Genomic DNA, 15,663 nt, shown 5'->3' with positions numbered 1-15,663 from the left:
TGCAGATCTGTGTATGTGTCTTTGCACGTGTATGTGTGTGTGTGCAGATCTGTGCAGGCCTGTTTGCATACATGTGTGCATGTGCAGGTGGGGACTCATTTGCATGTACACACACACACACACACACACACACACCCCCTGCCTGCAGAGACCTGTGGCCAGAACAAAGCATGTGTGTGCAGATCCAGGCCCAGCTGCCCATGTGCACAGCTCTGCATTGGTCTGCTTCCATACACATGTGGCAGATGCAGGCACACCTGTGTGTGCCCAAAAACGTGCAACTCTGTGTGCATCTGCACAACACCCATGTGCGTGGATGTGTGTGCGCACAGACCTGTGCACACGCGTGCAGATGTGTGTGTGTGGAGTGGTTGCAGGTGTGTGTACATGCATGTGTGCAGCTCGATGTACAAACAGACGCATGCCCACGGGGGGGGCCGGTGCCGGGGCGTGCACGTGCGTGTGCAAAGCCTATGCACGTGTAAACATGTGCCTGCATGTACAGGCACAAGTACAAAGCACACGCGTGTACTACGCCTGGGGCACGCGAGGAGGGAACTCTCCCGCCCTTGACGTCCCCCCCTCCTCCCCTGCGCGCCCCGTGATTGGCTGCCCCGCCCCCCCACGTGACCGCCCCCCCTCCCGGCCATGTCCCCATTCGGGTCCGCACGTCCCTGCAGCCCGCGCCGGGGGCTCCCGCCGCCCGCCTAGGACCCCCGCGCCATGGGGGAGAAGGCGGGCACCAGGTGAGGGGCAGGGACCCCAGGCGTCTGCCTCCCCCCCGAGAGCCCCGGCATCCGGGCCAGCCCCCTGCGCCCACCCCCCTCCCCTCCGGGGGACCCCGGCGTCTGCCCCCCGCTCCCCGGCTAATCTGGGCTTGGGGTCCTATCGTGCCAGGCTGGGAGGGGAGGGGGGATATGGAGCTGCCCGCGCCTGGCACCGCCGGGCCCGGACGCCTGGGTCCGTTTTTCTTTTTGGGGGGGCGAGAAAGACCAGGACACCTGGGTTCTCTGGAGAGCCCCGGCCCTGCCGGTGCCCCTCCCTCTTGCCCCGCAGCCCCCTTACTGCCCAGTGCCCCCCACACCTGCCCCGCAGCCCCCCAAAGCCTCATGGGTACCCCACACTCCCAACCTGCAGCGCCTGCCCCCACAGCCCTGCTGCTGCCCCCCACCCTTTGGGGCTGGGCGGGGAGGGGAGCTGCAGCTAATGAGGCAGTTGAGCCTTTTGGGGCTTCCAGGTCAAAAAGAGGAAGTGAAAATTGCCAAGCGTTAATTCGGAAGTTGGCAAGAGCTGGGTGGGGGTGGGGGTGGGAGGGTGCAGGGGGAGAGGAGATGTGACCCCCCTCCATTCCAGAGTTCAAGCCCCAGGAGACTGCAGGGAGCAGGGATAACGGGTCCCCCGTGTGGCTGGTGCTGGGTTGGGGCTGGGTAGAACAGGTCCTAGGTGCGGCTGCCTCTGGGGTGGAACAGGGCCAAGTGTAACGGGGTTCCCTGCTGCAGCTGGCAGTGGGATGGGGGGTATCAGTGCACTGCAGCCCCCAGATCAGGGTCCTGCTCTGGGTTTGGGGGGTGCAGGGTGGCCTCTGCGGGGGATGGACGGACATGAGGATCCTCTGTGCTACTTCCCGTGTAGAAACAAACAGGAAGCAGCACGTCCTGTCACAGCCACGGCCCCTCCCTGCCTGTGCCCCTCGCTCCTGACCCACAGCCCCTGCCCCGCCAGCCCTCCTGGTGACCCGACCTCCAGCTCGTGCTGGTGCCACCCCCACCTCCCCCGCAAGGACTAGGCTCCCTATCAACCATAAAGTTCCTCCTGGACACCCCCCCACCAGGCCTCTGTGGATGCCCGCAGGCTTCATGTTTCTGAACCAGCTAGGCCCAAGCCCCATCTTTAGGAGTTGGGTGGTTGTGGGGTGGGGGGCAGAGCACGGGGGAGGTCAAAGATCAGGTCTCATCCCCTGGATGTTGGGGGTGCTGAGGCTGTGATTCTCCTCTCGGCAGGGTCTTCAAGAAGTCGAGCCCCAACTGCAAGGTGAGTGATCCCTGTCCTTGCCAGCCCTGCCGGTGTCCCTCACTTCTGACCCACAGCCCCTGCCTCCCCCTTTCAGTTTCCTGTAGCATTTCCACCCCTGGCCATCTTCCTTCCTCCCCCCCCACAACTTGGCCACAAGGTGTGGGGGAGGGGCTGTGGCTGGGTTAGATTCAGGCTGTGGCTCATGAGTCCAGTGCAGGCTAGGAGGGGTTAACTCCCCCTTCTCCTTGCAGCTGGGGTTCCTGTAATGGGGGGACCAGGGGCTGGAGGGCAGGTATGGGGTGTTGCGGGTTGGGAATAAGGGGCACTAACAGGGATGTTGGGGGCTGGGGGGCAATTCTGGGGTTGGAGGGGTCTGCTCCCTCTGTCACATGTCTCCCCCCACCCAAGCTGACCGTCTACCTGGGCAAGAGGGACTTTGTGGACCACCTGGACTCTGTGGACCTCGTGGGTGAGTTGGTTTGTGGGGGTCAGGAAAAGGGTCTGCGGGAGGGGGGGCTGTTGGAGGGCTCATCCAACCCCCTACACCCTTGTCCCCTTCCCCAGATGGTGTGGTGCTGGTGGACCCGGAATACCTGAAGGACCGGAAAGGTGGGCACGGCCTGGACCCATGGGGGGAGGAGTGCTAGGGGGTGTGGCTTGATGGGTAGGGGATCCCTTAAGAGGACAGGGCTTGGGACTCCCAGGGGGTGGGGTTGGGGGTGTGGTCCTTTTGGTTTTCCTAAAGGGGTGGAGCTGAGGGGTCACAGCCTTGGTTCCTGGGATGGGTGTCTCCCAAGGGGGCGGGGTTTGGGGGTCTGATGATCTTGTTGGGGTATTGCCCAAGGGGTTGGGGGGTCTCCAAGGGCATGGGGCCTAGGGTTCCACAAGACGGTGTGGCTTGCACTGACCCCACCCCCACCCCACAGTGTTTGTGACGCTGACCTGTGCCTTCCGCTACGGGCGCGAGGACCTGGATGTTCTTGGTCTGTCTTTCCGCAAGGACCTGTTCTCAGAGGCACTGCAGGCTGCGCCCCCCCCTGCATCCCCCCCACTCACCCCCACCCGCCTGCAGGACCGGCTACTGCGCAAGCTGGGCCCCCGAGCCCACCCCTTCGCCTTCAAAGTGAGTGGCCCCTGCAAACCCCAAACCAGCCCCCAGGGCATTGCCCTGTTTAACTGTTTCTGCCTCCCCCCAGATACCCCCCAATCTGCCATGTTCGGTGACGCTGCAGCCAGGGCCTGAGGACACGGGCAAGGTAGGGGCTGTGGATCAGGAGTGAGGGGCACCCGCAGGCCTGGGTGGGCAGCAGGCTGCAGGTTGGGAGTGAGGAGCACTGGCATTAACAGGGTCTCCCCCTCCAGGCCTGTGGGGTTGACTATGAGATCAGAGCTTTCTGTGCCAAATCCTTGGAGGAAAAGATTCACAAGAGGTAAGGGGCTACCATTCCCCCTGCTCACACCCTCCCAGCATGGGCAGCTGGTGCCATTCTAGTCAGCAGGAGCACATGCCTCCCCGTGACTAGTCCCACCAACAGGAGGGTCCCCCCACGGCTTATTTCACTCATGGTGGTGGTGGTGGTGGGGGTCCCAGAAGCATCTGGGAGCAATTGGCTGGTGGCTTGAGTGACCGGTCAGGGGGTGCACCAGTGCTCGGGGTGGGGGGTGGTGGTGCACATGCACCCCCTGCACATCATCACTGTCCCCCCATTACCCAGGTGTCCAGGCTCCCAGCCCCTCCCCTTTTTCCTCCCCTCACCTAGGAACTCGGTGCGCCTGGTGATCAGGAAAGTCCAGTTTGCCCCCGAGACCCCTGGGCCGCAGCCCACAGCTGAGACCACCCGGCATTTCCTCATGTCTGACCGATCCCTGCACCTGGAGGCCTCACTGGACAAGGAGGTGGGGCTGCAGGTTGGGAGAGAGGGGCACTGGCTGGGCTGGGGGGTGTACAGGGGGCTGCAAGTGTGGAGTGAGAGCACTGAGGGGGTCTTGGGGCCCTGACCCATGTGCTCTCCCAGCTGTACTACCACGGGGAGCCCATCAGTGTTAACGTCCATGTCACCAACAACTCCAGCAAGAGCGTGAAGAAAGTCAAGGTCTCCGGTGAGGTTGGGGCGGGGTTGGGGGGAGGCTGGGGCGGGGGGCAGTTTTTGCCCTTAGGGGTCCCAGCTGGGCTCCTCTAAGCCTGACTGCTGCCCGTTTCTCCCCCCTAGTGCGGCAGTACGCCGACATCTGCCTCTTCAGCACGGCCCAGTACAAGTGCCCCGTGGCTCAGGTTGAGCAGGAGTGAGTGACCCCCACCCCCCTGCACCTCCATTACCCCCCCGGACTCCCAGAATCACTCCCCCCTGGACTTCCAGCCACCCCCTTATCTCTCTGAGGATTTGGGGGGAGTTATAGAGGGGGTAGGAGGGCAGGAGAGGATCTCCACCCCCCAAGGGGATCTCTGACAGGGGTGGGCTGGGTTGTTGGGTATTGTGGTAAGGGGGGGCAGGTTGGGGGTCCCTTAAAGAAGCGGTTTGGGGGTCTGTGGCATTGTGCTATTGGGGCAGGGGGGTCTTCCAGGCTTAGGGATGGGGGCTGAAGAATGGAGGATTATGGGTAGGTTCTGGGAGGGGGATGGTGGATTCTGGGTGGGGGTCCCCTAGGGGCTGTTCCCTGGTGTGTGGGGGTCCAGGACAATGGAGCACTACAGGTAGCATGGGGTGGGGGGGCAGGCCTGGCTGGGAGGCAGGTATGGTGCAGAGGATCATAGGAAGGCAGCAGTGCCCCAGTCCTCCAGAGCTGGGGGGGGGCAGGGGAGGGTCTCAGCCCCCCCTACCCTGCCTCCCCCCAGGGACCAGGTGGCCCCGAGCTCAACCTTCTGCAAGGTTTACACCCTGACACCGCTGCTCAGCGCCAACCGGGAGAAGCGTGGGCTGGCGCTGGACGGGAAGCTCAAGCACGAGGACACCAACCTTGCCTCCAGCACCATGTGAGCCCGTTACGCCCCATGCCCACCCCAGAGCCAGCTGCAGCAGGGACTCCTTCCAGGGGTGGGCAGTTATTTTGGGCAGAGGGCCACTTACCAAGTTTTGGCAAGCTGTTGAGGGTCACATTTCCCTCTCTGGCACAGGGAAGCAGGAACCGCCCCATGGTCCCAGGCCAGAAGCCTCTGCTAGGCAGGGGTTTCTGGTTGTGGGGGGAGGGGCTGGGTAGGCCTTGCTGCTGGGCCCTGCTACCAGTTTCCTCTGGGCCCTACTGCCCCTACTTCCTGTCATCTTTGATAGGCAGCTAGGAGCAAATAAGTATTAATTTTCTACATTTTTTTAGGGACCCCGTGGGCCAGATAGAATGGTCTGGTGGGCAAAATACGGTCCGGGGCGAGATCTAGCCCATGTCTGCCTTAGACCCACTCCAGAACCAGTGGCATCCTTGTACCTGGCTGCTGGCTCCACCCCAGAGCCAGCTGCATCAGGGACCTGTTACACCTACTTGAGCCAGCTGCATTAATTTTATTCTTGGCTGCCAGCTCCACCCCAGAACCAGCTCCATTGTGGAGCTGTGTCCTACCCATCCTCAGTGCCCACCTGAGCCAGCCACAGCAGGGACCTGCTGTACTCAGTGCTGACCACCCCACAGCCAGCTGCGCTAGGGGCCCTGTAATTACATACTCACCTTCTGGTGCCTACCCCAGAACCTACTGCAGCAAGGGGACCCATTATACCTGGCCTGGCACTCCCCCAGAGTCAGATGCAGCAGGGACTTGTTATACCTATCCACCAGCACCCACCCCGGAGCCAGCTGCAGCAGGGAACCATTAGACTCCAGAGCCAGCTGCATCAGGAGGATGTGTTCTACTCAGCCCCTGGTGCCTACCTCAGAGTCTGCTGTGTAATGCAGGGAAGGACCTTTTAGATCCACCCCAGAGCCAGCTGCATCAAGGGGGACCTGTTATACCCAACCCTGACACCCACCCTAGAGCCAGCTGCATCAGAGACCCTGTTATACCCAGCCACCCAGTTTACCACCCTAGAGCCAGCCACCTCTCACCCCAGCTCTGCTTTCTAGCATCCGAGAGGGGGCCAACAAGGAAGTCCTCGGCATTCTGGTGTCTTACCGCGTCAAGGTCAAGCTGGTGGTCTCCCGGGGCGGGTATGTACAACTTGCCCCCTACCCCCCCCCCCCCAAAAAAAAAAACCAAACCCTTCCTGCCCCTTCCGTCCCCATCACCACCCCTCTCTTGCCCCTAGGGATGTCTCAGTGGAGCTGCCCTTTGTCCTGATGCACCCCAAGCCCCCGGAGCAGAACGCCCCCCTGCGGCCAGTCTCAGGTGAGAGGACCCAGGTGTCTGAGTGCGGGGAGAGGTGGCGTTTGTATTGCCAGGACCTGATGACCTCTCAAAGGTGGCCGTATCTCTGAGCCCTGTTTAGCTCCTGCCCCCACCCCCCATCCCAGAGTCAGCTACATCTCCGACCCATATACCTGGTTTCCAATACAGCTGCCCCAGAACCAGCTGCATCTCAGGTCTGTTCTACCTAGTCCCCAACATACTGCCCCCCAACCACCAGCTGACTGCATGTCCAATCCCTGCTATATTCCACCCATATCTATCCACCCCTGAGGTGGCTGCATCTCAGCTCTGTTATACCCAACCCCTGATATACACTGCCTCAGAGCCAGCTGCATCTGAGATCCCTTAGATCCAGCTCCTGACACCCCAGAGCTAGCTGCACCTCTGACCCTTGTTCTATGTGGTCCCCGACCCCCAGTATCCCATAACCAGCTGCATGTGAGCTGTTACACCCAGTCCCAGGAGATCCCACCCTATAGGTAGCTGCACTGTAGAAGGTGGGGAAAATTCTTGGTGGATGGGACAGCCTGCTCCCCATGGTCTGACCCCCCCTCCCCCCATGTCTCTACTCCTCACAGTTGCCCCCAAGACGGACACACCGGTGGACACAAACCTCATTGAGTTTGAGCCCAAGTAAGAACCTTCCCCAGGACCCCAGGGTCCAGATTACCCTCCGACCCTTAGCCTAGGGGGTGTTATATAGGCCAGCTCTACCCCACAGGTGGCTGCATCTGCAAGCCCTGGTATACCTATCCCAGAGCCAGCTGCATCAGGGGGCCCTGTTATATCTGGTGCCCACCCCAGAGCCAGCTGCATCTCAGGGCCTCATTATACCCAGCCCCACCCCAGAGCCAGCTGCATTGGGGGCAACCCCTCTGTTAACCCCTGCTTCCCTGCAGCATGGGCACCGACGATGACATAGTCTTCGAGGACTTTGCCCGCCTCCGGCTCAAGGGGATGAAGGATGACGAGGATGAGGTCTTCTAGCTCTGCCCACCTGGGGGGGGTCCGGCCTCTCCCCCCACCCCTTGCTGGGGGGTTGTGGTCAGACCCAATGTCCATCCATGCTCTATGAGTCTTACCGGTTGTCCCCACTTGTCTTACTGCTGTAAAAGGGGGATCCTCTGCTTCTACCCCCCATCAGGACCCTGGGGGGGGGCTGTGAACTGTGATGGGTCCCACCCCCGTGGGTATTATCCTATCTAAGCTCTTTCCCCCTTGTTTATATGTACATTAATTTTTAAAGCTGTTTTAATTGCTGGGGTTGGGGGTCTACTAATTTCAGAAACCTGCTGTTCGTTGGGGGTGGGGTATGAGTGTCTGGGGGTGGGTCTCAGAGTTAAAGGAATTCTGTGGGTGGGGAGATAAGTACCTCCCCTCCTGCCCTGAGGGGGGCTGGTGGGGGAAGGGGGGTAGGTTTGTTCTAAGTCCCAGGGAAAGTGAAATAAAACTGCTGATTTGTGCTGGACCCAAGTGTGACTGCAATGGAGGGGGGAAGGTCAGATAGAGCCCACCCCAGAGCCAGCCACATTGGATGGTCCTGTTATACCCAGCCTCAGTGCCCACCCCAGAGTTAGCCACATCCTGGCATTAAGCTTCTGTTGCCTCTGGATTACACCTTTGTATTTCCCCCCCACCCTCAGATGGGAGGGTCACATTGCACATCAAGTCCTGGTGCCCCCTCAGGGAGGGAACCCAGGCATCCAGGTGAGCCCAGGGGCAGCTGGGTCTTCTGGTCCCATCACAGCCCTGAGAGGACAGAGAAAGGCAAATAATCCATTGAGAGGACACTCTGGATCTCCATCTCTACCAGTGTGTCTTCCAAGACCTTAGCCACAGAGTGTCTGCCCCCCACCCTTCCTTCAGGATCATAGTCTTCCCAGAGACCATAGAGACTCTCTTGTAGAGTCTATGATCCCTGCTTTCCCACAGGATCAGTCCAAGGATCACAGACAGGGAAGATCAGAACACTGGTGCTGGTCTAGCCTGGGCCTCCAGGGGTTCAATCATAGAGTGTAAGCTATGGTGCAGGGCATGGGGGGCCAGAGGGGCACTCTAGGCTGAGCTGTTCTGGCCATATCTTTACAGTGTGTGGAGGACCTTGTTTCAGAAAGGGGGCTAGAAAGGAGATGGCCCAATTACTTAAAAAGCATTCATCTACATACCATATATGGAATTGGTCATCATTTGCATAACGGATTCAAGGATCCCAATGAAGACCGAAAATCCTGGGATAGAATGTGTGTGTCCAGGCCCCCAGCCCTCCCCCCAGAGCTGGAGAGAATCCAGGCTCCCCAGCCCCATCTCACCAGGTCTGGGGGTCCCAGCATCCCATCAGGGGGTCACGGGGGTGGATCCAAGGGTCTCAGTCAGCGCTGGGGCTGGAAGGAGGAGAGGGAAGTGGGGTGAGATGACTGCAGCCCCTCCCCCATGGACCCCCCCACTGCCATATAAGCTCCCCTTACCAGGAGTCCTGGTGTGGGGCTCCTGGGCTCTCATGGGTGATGAGATGCCCTGGGGGCCAGAGTCTGGCCCCCCCAGCGCCTGTGGGGACCAGGAGCAGAGTGAACCCAGGCATCTGGGTCCCCTGGCCGCCTTGCCCTGAACCCCCAGCCACCACCCCCTGCCTCCCCAGGGAACCCAGGCATCTAGGCCCAGCTCTCACCAGCTCCTCGCAAGATGTGCTGCAGCTGCTGTCACTGGTCCCCAGCTCAACACCTGCCCTGGAGTGGGGGGTAATTTCAGGGGCTGCCCCCAAGCTGGGGGGGGGGGGAGGGGGGCGGCTGAGGGGGGGGTGGTTACTCACACCGCCAACTGCAGCCGCTCCAGCTTTTGTCGTAGCCGCAAGACCTGGTGCTGGTACCTGATGGAAAAACAGAGATGGGGGCAGGGAGCCCAGATGCCTGGGTTCTTTGGGAGGGGAGGGAACTGCCGGGGGGGTAAGAGCAGGGTGGCTGGGGGCCCGGATGCCTGGGCTCACTTACCGCTCCAGCTGGACATTGGCTTGGTTGACCCGCGCTGCTTCAGCTGCCTTCTCCAGCACCCACCGGGCCTCCAAGGCAGCCACTTGCTCCCGTGCCACCCCCAGTGCTGCCCTGAGTGCCTCGGCTTCCTCAGCCCGACCTGACAGTGCTGCCAGTGCCCGTGTGCAGCGCCCCGCCCTGAGGAGGAGATGAGTCAGAGCCCAGTTGCCTGGGGTCTCTGGGCATTGCGGGGGTGGGGGGTGAGCACAGTGGGGGCAGGGAGCCCGGATTCTTGGAGGCGAGGGTCAACACACCTCTCTCGCTGCTCCCGGGTCTCGGCCTCACTGCGGGTCAGAGCTTCCGTGAGGTGGGCAACTGTCTGTGCCAGCTGGAGGGGTGGGGGACAGAGGGTCAGTCCCATGGACCCTCTGTAGCCCATCCATAGCCCCCCCAATTCACCTCTTCCTGCCCCTGCTGCAGCTCTGAGATTTCCAGGGCGTGTTGCAGCCGGAGCGAGGCCAGGTCCAGGGCTGCCCTGGGGGGTTAAATTGCGGGATGGTTAGATGTGGTGTCCCTCACTCCTGACCTGCAGCCCCCAGCCCCAGGGCCCACCTGGACTCCTGGGTTCCTGTGTCCAGCTGCAGCTTCTCTGCAAGCAGGCTCTGCAGGTCCAGCCGCTCCAGGAGCTTCTCATCTGTGGGGTGGGAAACAGCTGCTGTGAGTGGGCTGGGACATTTGGGTTCCCTGATGGAAGTGGGAATCTGCATCCCCTGGGGGGGGGGGGTCTTTTGATGTTTTTTTGGGGGGCACCAGCCCAGCATATTGGTGTCATCACAGCACACCACCCCCTCTGGGTCTTGGGGTGTCAGCCCTGGCCCCTGGGTAACACCAGCAGACATGCCAATGTCATGGGGACAGGGTGGGCCCCAGTGGTGATGTCATCCACCGTTTTAGCTCTCAGTGATATCACCAGATCAGGGAGGCCCCCAACCCTTAGTGATGTCATGGGGCTGTCAATCCCATCCCAGCCGGGCATGACTGTGGGGGGGCAGCCCCGCCCTCTGGGTGACGACATCATGGGAACCGAGTGGTGTATCCTCTGATATCCTTGTTACGGTTCTTCTCTGTGATGTCATAGGAACTGGGCAGTCCCTCTTCAGGGACGTTATAGACTAGGACCGGCCCCTCCCCCAACACTGACGTCAAGGGCCAGGTGGTCCCTCCTCAGTGACGCCAGAGAAACAACCCAGCGCCTTCGCAAACATCACGGGCCCCAGGCGGTCCTGCGTCAGTAAACGTCGAAGGCTCCAGGCATCCCCGCCCCCTCCGTGACGTTATGAGACGCGGCAGTGTCTTTTCAGGAACGTCATGGGGTCAAGGCGGGAACCAGGCGGCCCCTAAGACACGTCATGGCCCCGCCCCCAGTGACGTCGCGGGCTCACGGGTCCGGACGAGGTCCCGCAGCCCGCGCTGCTCCCGCTCCCGCCGCTGCAGCTCCGCTCGCACGTGTCGGCGCCAGCCCGGTCCGGGCCCCACCCCCGCCATCCGCTTCCGCGTCATGTGGCCGCCGCGGCGCCCGCCGGGAGTTGTAGTGCGGAGCCTGGTCTCTGCGCATGCGCGGCGGCGCCAGGGGCGGGGCGGAGTGTCACTTCCGATCCGCTCCGGAAACGGAGCCGTGGTTGGGGTTGTGTAGGGTTATGACGACGCACGCGGTGGCTAACGAACGGCTCCGCGCGCTGGAGGACCTGGAGCGCGAGATCGGCGCCTCGCTGCAGAGCGCGGGTGGGCGTGACCTGGGCCTGGGCTCGGGCTCGTGCGGGGGCGGGGCCTGGTGCGTGGGGGATCCCCTAGGGCTGGGCGGGAGGTGCCAAGGGCGGTCGACTCCCCCAGCCCCGCAGTGACCCCCCGCGCCCCCGCAGGCAACGTGATCCTGGAGCTGTCGAAGGAGAAAGCGAACGAGCGGGCGCTGGAGCGCCAGGCCGCCCAGTTCAGCGCCGCGGTGCAGAAGGTGGAGGCGGAGCTCTCTGCCCAGATCCGCTACCTCACACAGGTGCCGGCGAGTGGGGGGCAGGCCCCGTAACAGGGGGGTTGTTGGGGGTCTCCTGCCACCAGTTGACCCCGTTCTCCCCCCCCGCCGCCAGGTGGCGACAGGGCAACCACACGAGGGCTCGAGCTACTCAGCCGGCAAGGACTGCCAGCTGGCCGTCAACCGCGTGGACTATGCCTGTCTCAAGCTGGGTGAGCTGGCCCGGACCTGCGAGCAGATGCTGGAACCCTGATGTGGTTTGGCATGCTATGGTCACGTTCTGGTATGCCACGGACATGTTATGACACACCACAGTCCCAACACAGTTTCCTCAGGTGTTGGAGCGTGCAGGAACATGTGATCGTAGGGGGTTGTGGGGGTGCCAGGATGTGCTGTGACACACCACGGACATGCTGTGACATGCTGCTGCCCGGGATGTAAGAAATATGCAGTATAAGTAGTGATGTAAAGAATATGTGGGCCCAGGGGCCCAGAACATGCTATGACATGACAAGGACACTGTCCCCCACCAGTCTTCAACTAGCCCTGTTGGTGGGGGCTGTTGGCCATGCCTCCCCACCCCACCGTTGTGTATATATCTGGGGGGGCCCAAAGGAGACAGTCCCCCCACCATTTCTGTAGGTCCCCCCCATATATAGGCATTATATAGGGCTATTGATGAAAATCCTAGTCAGATCAGGTAGAGAGGAGGGGAAGGGGAGACATATGCTGTACACACACAAACACTTTGCATGAGTTTCTTTGTAGGACTTTTCATTGAAAAAAAGACGGGAAGGGGAACCCCTCTCCACCATGTCCTGGCTACCTGGGTTCTCAGTGTCTGTTGTGGGGGGAGATCTTGGGGGTCACTGTATGGGGGGGCAGTGTGTGCGGTGGGGGTCACTGGCAGTGGAGTCATGTTCTGGGTCTGGGGGGCACTGTGGGGCCAGGCACCTGCCCCAGTAATGAAATACATGGCCTTGCTTGTTATGGGTTTGCTTTTTAATTAAAGTACAAAAGAGGGGTGCTGGTGTGGGAGGGCAGAGGCCCCTCAGACCAGCCTCACTTATGTAAAAACAGCAAGGGCAAGGGGTGTACAGTGCAGTAGCAGGATCTGGGCATGGTGTCCCTGCTCATCCTGGCAGCTGCTAGTGAATCCTAGGGGGAAGGAATCAGCGTTGGGGATGTGCACAGAACCCAGGTGCATGTGTACACGCACACAAATGGAATCCAGGCGTCTGGGACACGTGCATGCATGCACCTCCCCCCAACCCTGTGTGACACTACCTGTGCTGGTCCCACCCTTCCCTGCTCCTGGTGCCATTTGGGGGGGGGTGGGCTGTAGGGGCAAGGCCCTGGGGCTCATGCCTGGCCCAGACTAAAGGCACAGGGGGGACAGTGCCAGGAGCAGACTCAGGCCCTGACCTGAGCCCAGGAGGACACTTACCTGGGCTCTTCTGCGAGCCAAGGGGGTTGGAAGTGGACCCAGGAGTAGTTGTAGGTGACTGCAGGAGAGACCCCAGAAGTAGCTGTGACCTCAGGGGGTGTAATGGGGCACCCAGATGCAGCTGGCTTTGGAGTGGGCACTGGATGTAACAGGGTGCGCAATGCAGCTGGGTCTGAGGTGGGCACCTGCGCTGAGTATAACCCTGCCCAAGCCCCTACAACAGAAGTATCCAAGTGTTAAACTTCCAGCTCCCTCTGCCCCCCCCCAGTCCTGTGCCCCCATCTCAGAGCTGTGGGAGAACACAGGAGTCTGGGTCCCCAGCTCCTCCCACATTGCTTACAGGGCCTGGAGGAAAGCACCTGGGTTTCCTCAGCAGTATCACCAGCACCACCACCAGGCCTGGCAGGTGCCTGGGGGAGCAGGGGCAGGAGGGAGGAGTGTGCCCAGCTCCCCCCCACTCCCAGGTACCTGGGTTCTTCAAGAAGGACCCCCAAAGGCCCCATCCAGCCCCTCTGCAGAGAGCCCAGACCCATGCCATCCCTCCCCCCCAGCCAAGCAGTGGGGATCCCCTCTGTGGTGCCCAGCACCACCACCAGCACCATCCTTACCAGTGATCCCCATCACACACTGCCAGCATCTCTTCTGCACTGTTGTCCCAGCTGCCCCGTTCTCTGGGTCAGCTGCACTCCCTGCAGGGGGCACACATGGAGCAGAGAACCCAAGCGTCTGGATCCCCCTGCTCCCCCCCCCAAACTGGGGCAGAACCCAGGCATCAGGTCCTTATCAGGGGTGTGGGTGCCATTTATGCCTCCTGGGCAGCATCTGTTTTGCCTCATCCTGCCCTGGTGGCTCTGTGCTGTGCTGCACAGGTCTGTCCTGCCATGTGGATGGGGGCGAGGGGGTGGCCAGGCATGCTGTAGACGCCCCTCACCCTGATCCTCTCCCCCATGCCTCAGGGATCCCCTTCCCTACCCCCTCCCCAAGCCCTGGGGATCCCGCAGGACCCCCCTTTTGCCCTCCAAGCCCAAGGACCACCCTATACCTGTACCCTGGGGGCCCCCCATGATCCCCTCCCTTCTACCCCAGAAACTCCCCATTGTGACCCTGCACTGGACCTGGGGGCCCTCATAACTCCACCCTTTGGTCCCCTCTTTCCCTCCCTATGCTTCCCAGGCCTAGTCCTGGGAACCCCTGGGACCCTCCCAATCTCATGTCCAGGGCTGTAATCCCCAGACCCCAGCGCTGAGAGGCTGCAAAGCCCTGAGTTGCATCATCACTGCCGCCGCCAATTTGCTACTCCCAGAGCACTCTGCAGCGCTGTTGGCAGGATGTCACCATGGCACTGGCATGGACCTACTGTTTGCTGTGCTGGGGGGGTGGGATTTGTGCCCCCCACAGTCCCCCTGCACCCCCTGGGAATGCGGCCAAGTTTCTTCAGAGGAAGAGGAAGCGATGCAGAGTGGTGTCTCCACGAAGAACACACAGGGACCACCCCCCACCAGGGCCATATCCAGCTATCATGCAGACCCCACCTGCACCCCCTGCCCTGGGACTTCTGTGGCAGCTGGATCCCGGCTCCCCTGCCCCAGCCCTCCCCAAGGGCTGTATCCTGCCTGCCCCCAGCCCCCCAACCCCTTCTAAGCTCCCTTGTGTGGGGCTGGGCAATTAGGTGGGTGACGGGGGTCACATAAGGAATTGGGGGGGGGGCTGCAGGGCACTCATTTATTAAACATCACAGGCTTGAATTTGACCATAAGGAACAGGGGTGGTGCCTGGGGTGCTGTGTCCTGGGTAGCCTGGATGCCTGGGTTTTCCCCAGACTCGACCATGGCAGCAGGGCCTAGCAGGGTTATCTGGAGGGGCTCTCAGGCCCAGATGCTTGGGTTCCCTTCCGGCTCCAGGACCGCAGTGGGGAGCCTGGGTGCCTGGGTTCTTTCCCAGTATTGGGCATTGGGAGCAGCAGGGGCTGGGAGCCCGATGCCTTGGTTCTCCCTGCTCTGGGTGGGTAGTGGAGCCTTGTAGGTTATATTGGGTGGGGGTTTCTGGATTCCCCCAGACATCTGGACATCTGGATTCCCTTGTGGCCCAGAGTGGTGGTGGGGGGGGTGGGTTGGACACCTAGATCCCCTTGTGTGGCTCTGGGGGTGCCCATACACCTGCTCACATACAGGAAGGGACACAGGTGTCTAATATGTAATGAATGCAGCTGGGCATTGGTGATGGGTAGGCCACAGCTCCCCAGTGCAGCTGATTCTGGGGTGGAGCTGGCAGCCAAGTATAAAATGAATGCAGCTGGCTCGGGTAGGTGTCCCTGATGCAGCTGGCTCTGGGGTGGAGCCAGCAGCCAGGTACAACAAGGATGCCACTGGTTTTGGAGTGGGTCCAAGGCAAGGGTGGACAAAATGCAGCCTGCATGGCAGATTTTGCCTGCCAGGCCATTCTATCTGGTCCGTGAGGCCCCTAAAAAATTTAGCAAATTAATATTTAACTGCCCCTGGCTGCCTGGCATGCAGCCCTCAATGGCTTGCCAAAACTCAGTAAGTGGTCCTCAGCCCCAAATAACTGCCCGCCCCTGGTCTAAGGGGTCCCTGCTGCAGCTGGCAATGGGGTGGGCATGGGTGTAACGGGCTCACGTGGTGCTGGAGCCGAGGTGGGTGTCTCTCGGTTGGCGCTGAGCGGCGGTGCAGGGGTGTAAACCTTGCAGAAGGTTGAGCTCGGGGCCACCTGGTTCCTGGGGGGAGGGATTGAGACCCCCGCCCACAGCCTAAGGTTTAGGAGGGGCCTCCAGGACAGCAGTGGGCAGGGATTCCAGCACTTTGGGGGCGGGGCTTGAGGGTGGGGCGGGGCCTTCCAGTGACGTCACAGAGGGAGCCCCGCTGTTTAC

The 15,663-nt window shown here is 61.4% G+C and overlaps 3 protein-coding genes and 1 long non-coding RNA gene across 6 annotated transcripts; 2 read left to right on the top strand and 2 right to left on the bottom strand.

Annotated features, from left to right (window-relative positions):
* Positions 1 to 631: 631 nt before the first annotated feature.
* Positions 632 to 7,634, top strand: ARRB2 (arrestin beta 2). Of its 2 annotated transcripts, none has more exons than XM_090055724.1 (15): positions 632 to 746; positions 2,001 to 2,031; positions 2,422 to 2,482; positions 2,578 to 2,622; positions 2,940 to 3,136; positions 3,210 to 3,269; positions 3,376 to 3,443; positions 3,729 to 3,909; positions 4,029 to 4,113; positions 4,224 to 4,296; positions 4,847 to 4,984; positions 6,061 to 6,144; positions 6,243 to 6,322; positions 6,922 to 6,976; positions 7,243 to 7,634. In XM_090055724.1, exons 1-15 carry the CDS (start codon positions 724 to 726, stop codon positions 7,328 to 7,330), a joined length of 1,269 nt encoding a protein of 422 aa, XP_089911850.1. In that variant the 5' UTR covers positions 632 to 723; the 3' UTR covers positions 7,331 to 7,634. The 2 variants fall into 2 exon arrangements, with proteins under 2 accessions (XP_089911850.1, XP_089911851.1); XM_090055725.1 differs by having other exon boundaries at positions 3,774 to 3,909; positions 7,243 to 7,631.
* Positions 7,635 to 7,824: 190 nt separating this feature from the next.
* Positions 7,825 to 10,866, bottom strand: LOC149861398 (autophagy-related protein 16-1-like). 2 transcript variants are annotated; one of them, XM_090055779.1, is made up of 10 exons: positions 10,749 to 10,866; positions 9,919 to 10,000; positions 9,766 to 9,841; positions 9,621 to 9,694; positions 9,328 to 9,504; positions 9,150 to 9,206; positions 9,009 to 9,066; positions 8,809 to 8,887; positions 8,653 to 8,724; positions 7,825 to 8,092 (listed from the first exon to the last, which is right to left on the bottom strand). In XM_090055779.1, the coding sequence occupies exons 1-9, from the start codon at positions 10,864 to 10,866 to the stop codon at positions 8,678 to 8,680; spliced, it is 768 nt and encodes a 255-aa protein (XP_089911905.1). In that variant the 3' UTR covers positions 7,825 to 8,092; positions 8,653 to 8,677. The 2 variants fall into 2 exon arrangements, with proteins under 2 accessions (XP_089911905.1, XP_089911904.1); XM_090055778.1 differs by lacking the exon at positions 10,749 to 10,866 and having other exon boundaries at positions 9,919 to 10,662.
* Positions 10,867 to 10,919: 53 nt separating this feature from the next.
* On the top strand, positions 10,920 to 12,157 carry MED11 (mediator complex subunit 11). Its single transcript, XM_090055856.1, has 3 exons — positions 10,920 to 11,088; positions 11,226 to 11,356; positions 11,448 to 12,157. Exons 1-3 carry the CDS (start codon positions 10,920 to 10,922, stop codon positions 11,583 to 11,585), a joined length of 438 nt encoding a protein of 145 aa, XP_089911982.1. The 3' UTR covers positions 11,586 to 12,157.
* Positions 12,158 to 12,222: 65 nt separating this feature from the next.
* LOC149861396 (uncharacterized) lies at positions 12,223 to 15,548 on the bottom strand. Its single transcript, XR_016443317.1, has 4 exons — positions 15,413 to 15,548; positions 13,388 to 13,468; positions 12,780 to 12,993; positions 12,223 to 12,490 (listed from the first exon to the last, which is right to left on the bottom strand). It is a non-coding gene; the product is annotated as an uncharacterized LOC149861396 (long non-coding RNA).
* Between the last annotated feature and the right edge of the window lie 115 nt (positions 15,549 to 15,663).

Source organism: Crocodylus siamensis, chromosome 6 (assembly GCF_052110815.1).
Source record: "Crocodylus siamensis isolate JL-2025a chromosome 6, ASM5211081v1, whole genome shotgun sequence".
Classification (NCBI taxonomy): Eukaryota; Metazoa; Chordata; order Crocodylia; family Crocodylidae; genus Crocodylus; species Crocodylus siamensis.
Note: the sequence above shows the minus strand (reverse complement) of the source record. Positions and strands in the feature narration are given on the sequence as shown.

Bases quoted from the DNA above. Each gene is read 5' to 3' on its own strand.
- ARRB2 (XM_090055724.1), top strand. From the start codon at position 724: ATGGGGGAGAAGGCGGGCACCAG. The intron at 4,114-4,223 runs GTGAGGTTGGGG...TCTCCCCCCTAG, and splicing joins GAAGAAAGTCAAGGTCTCCG to TGCGGCAGTACGCCGACATC. The intron at 4,297-4,846 runs GTGAGTGACCCC...GCCTCCCCCCAG, and splicing joins GTGGCTCAGGTTGAGCAGGA to GGACCAGGTGGCCCCGAGCT.
- LOC149861398 (XM_090055778.1), bottom strand. From the start codon at position 10,205: ATGTCTGCTGGTGTTACCCAGGGGCCAGGGCTGACACCCCAAGACCCA. The intron at 9,695-9,765 runs GTGAATTGGGGG...CCACCCCTCCAG, and splicing joins TGCAGCAGGGGCAGGAAGAG to CTGGCACAGACAGTTGCCCA. The intron at 9,207-9,327 runs GTAAGTGAGCCC...TTTTTCCATCAG, and splicing joins GCCAATGTCCAGCTGGAGCG to GTACCAGCACCAGGTCTTGC.
- MED11 (XM_090055856.1), top strand. From the start codon at position 10,920: ATGCGCGGCGGCGCCAGGGGCGGGGCGGAGTGTCACTTCCGATCCGCT. The intron at 11,089-11,225 runs GTGGGCGTGACC...GCGCCCCCGCAG, and splicing joins CGCCTCGCTGCAGAGCGCGG to GCAACGTGATCCTGGAGCTG. The intron at 11,357-11,447 runs GTGCCGGCGAGT...CCCCGCCGCCAG, and splicing joins AGATCCGCTACCTCACACAG to GTGGCGACAGGGCAACCACA.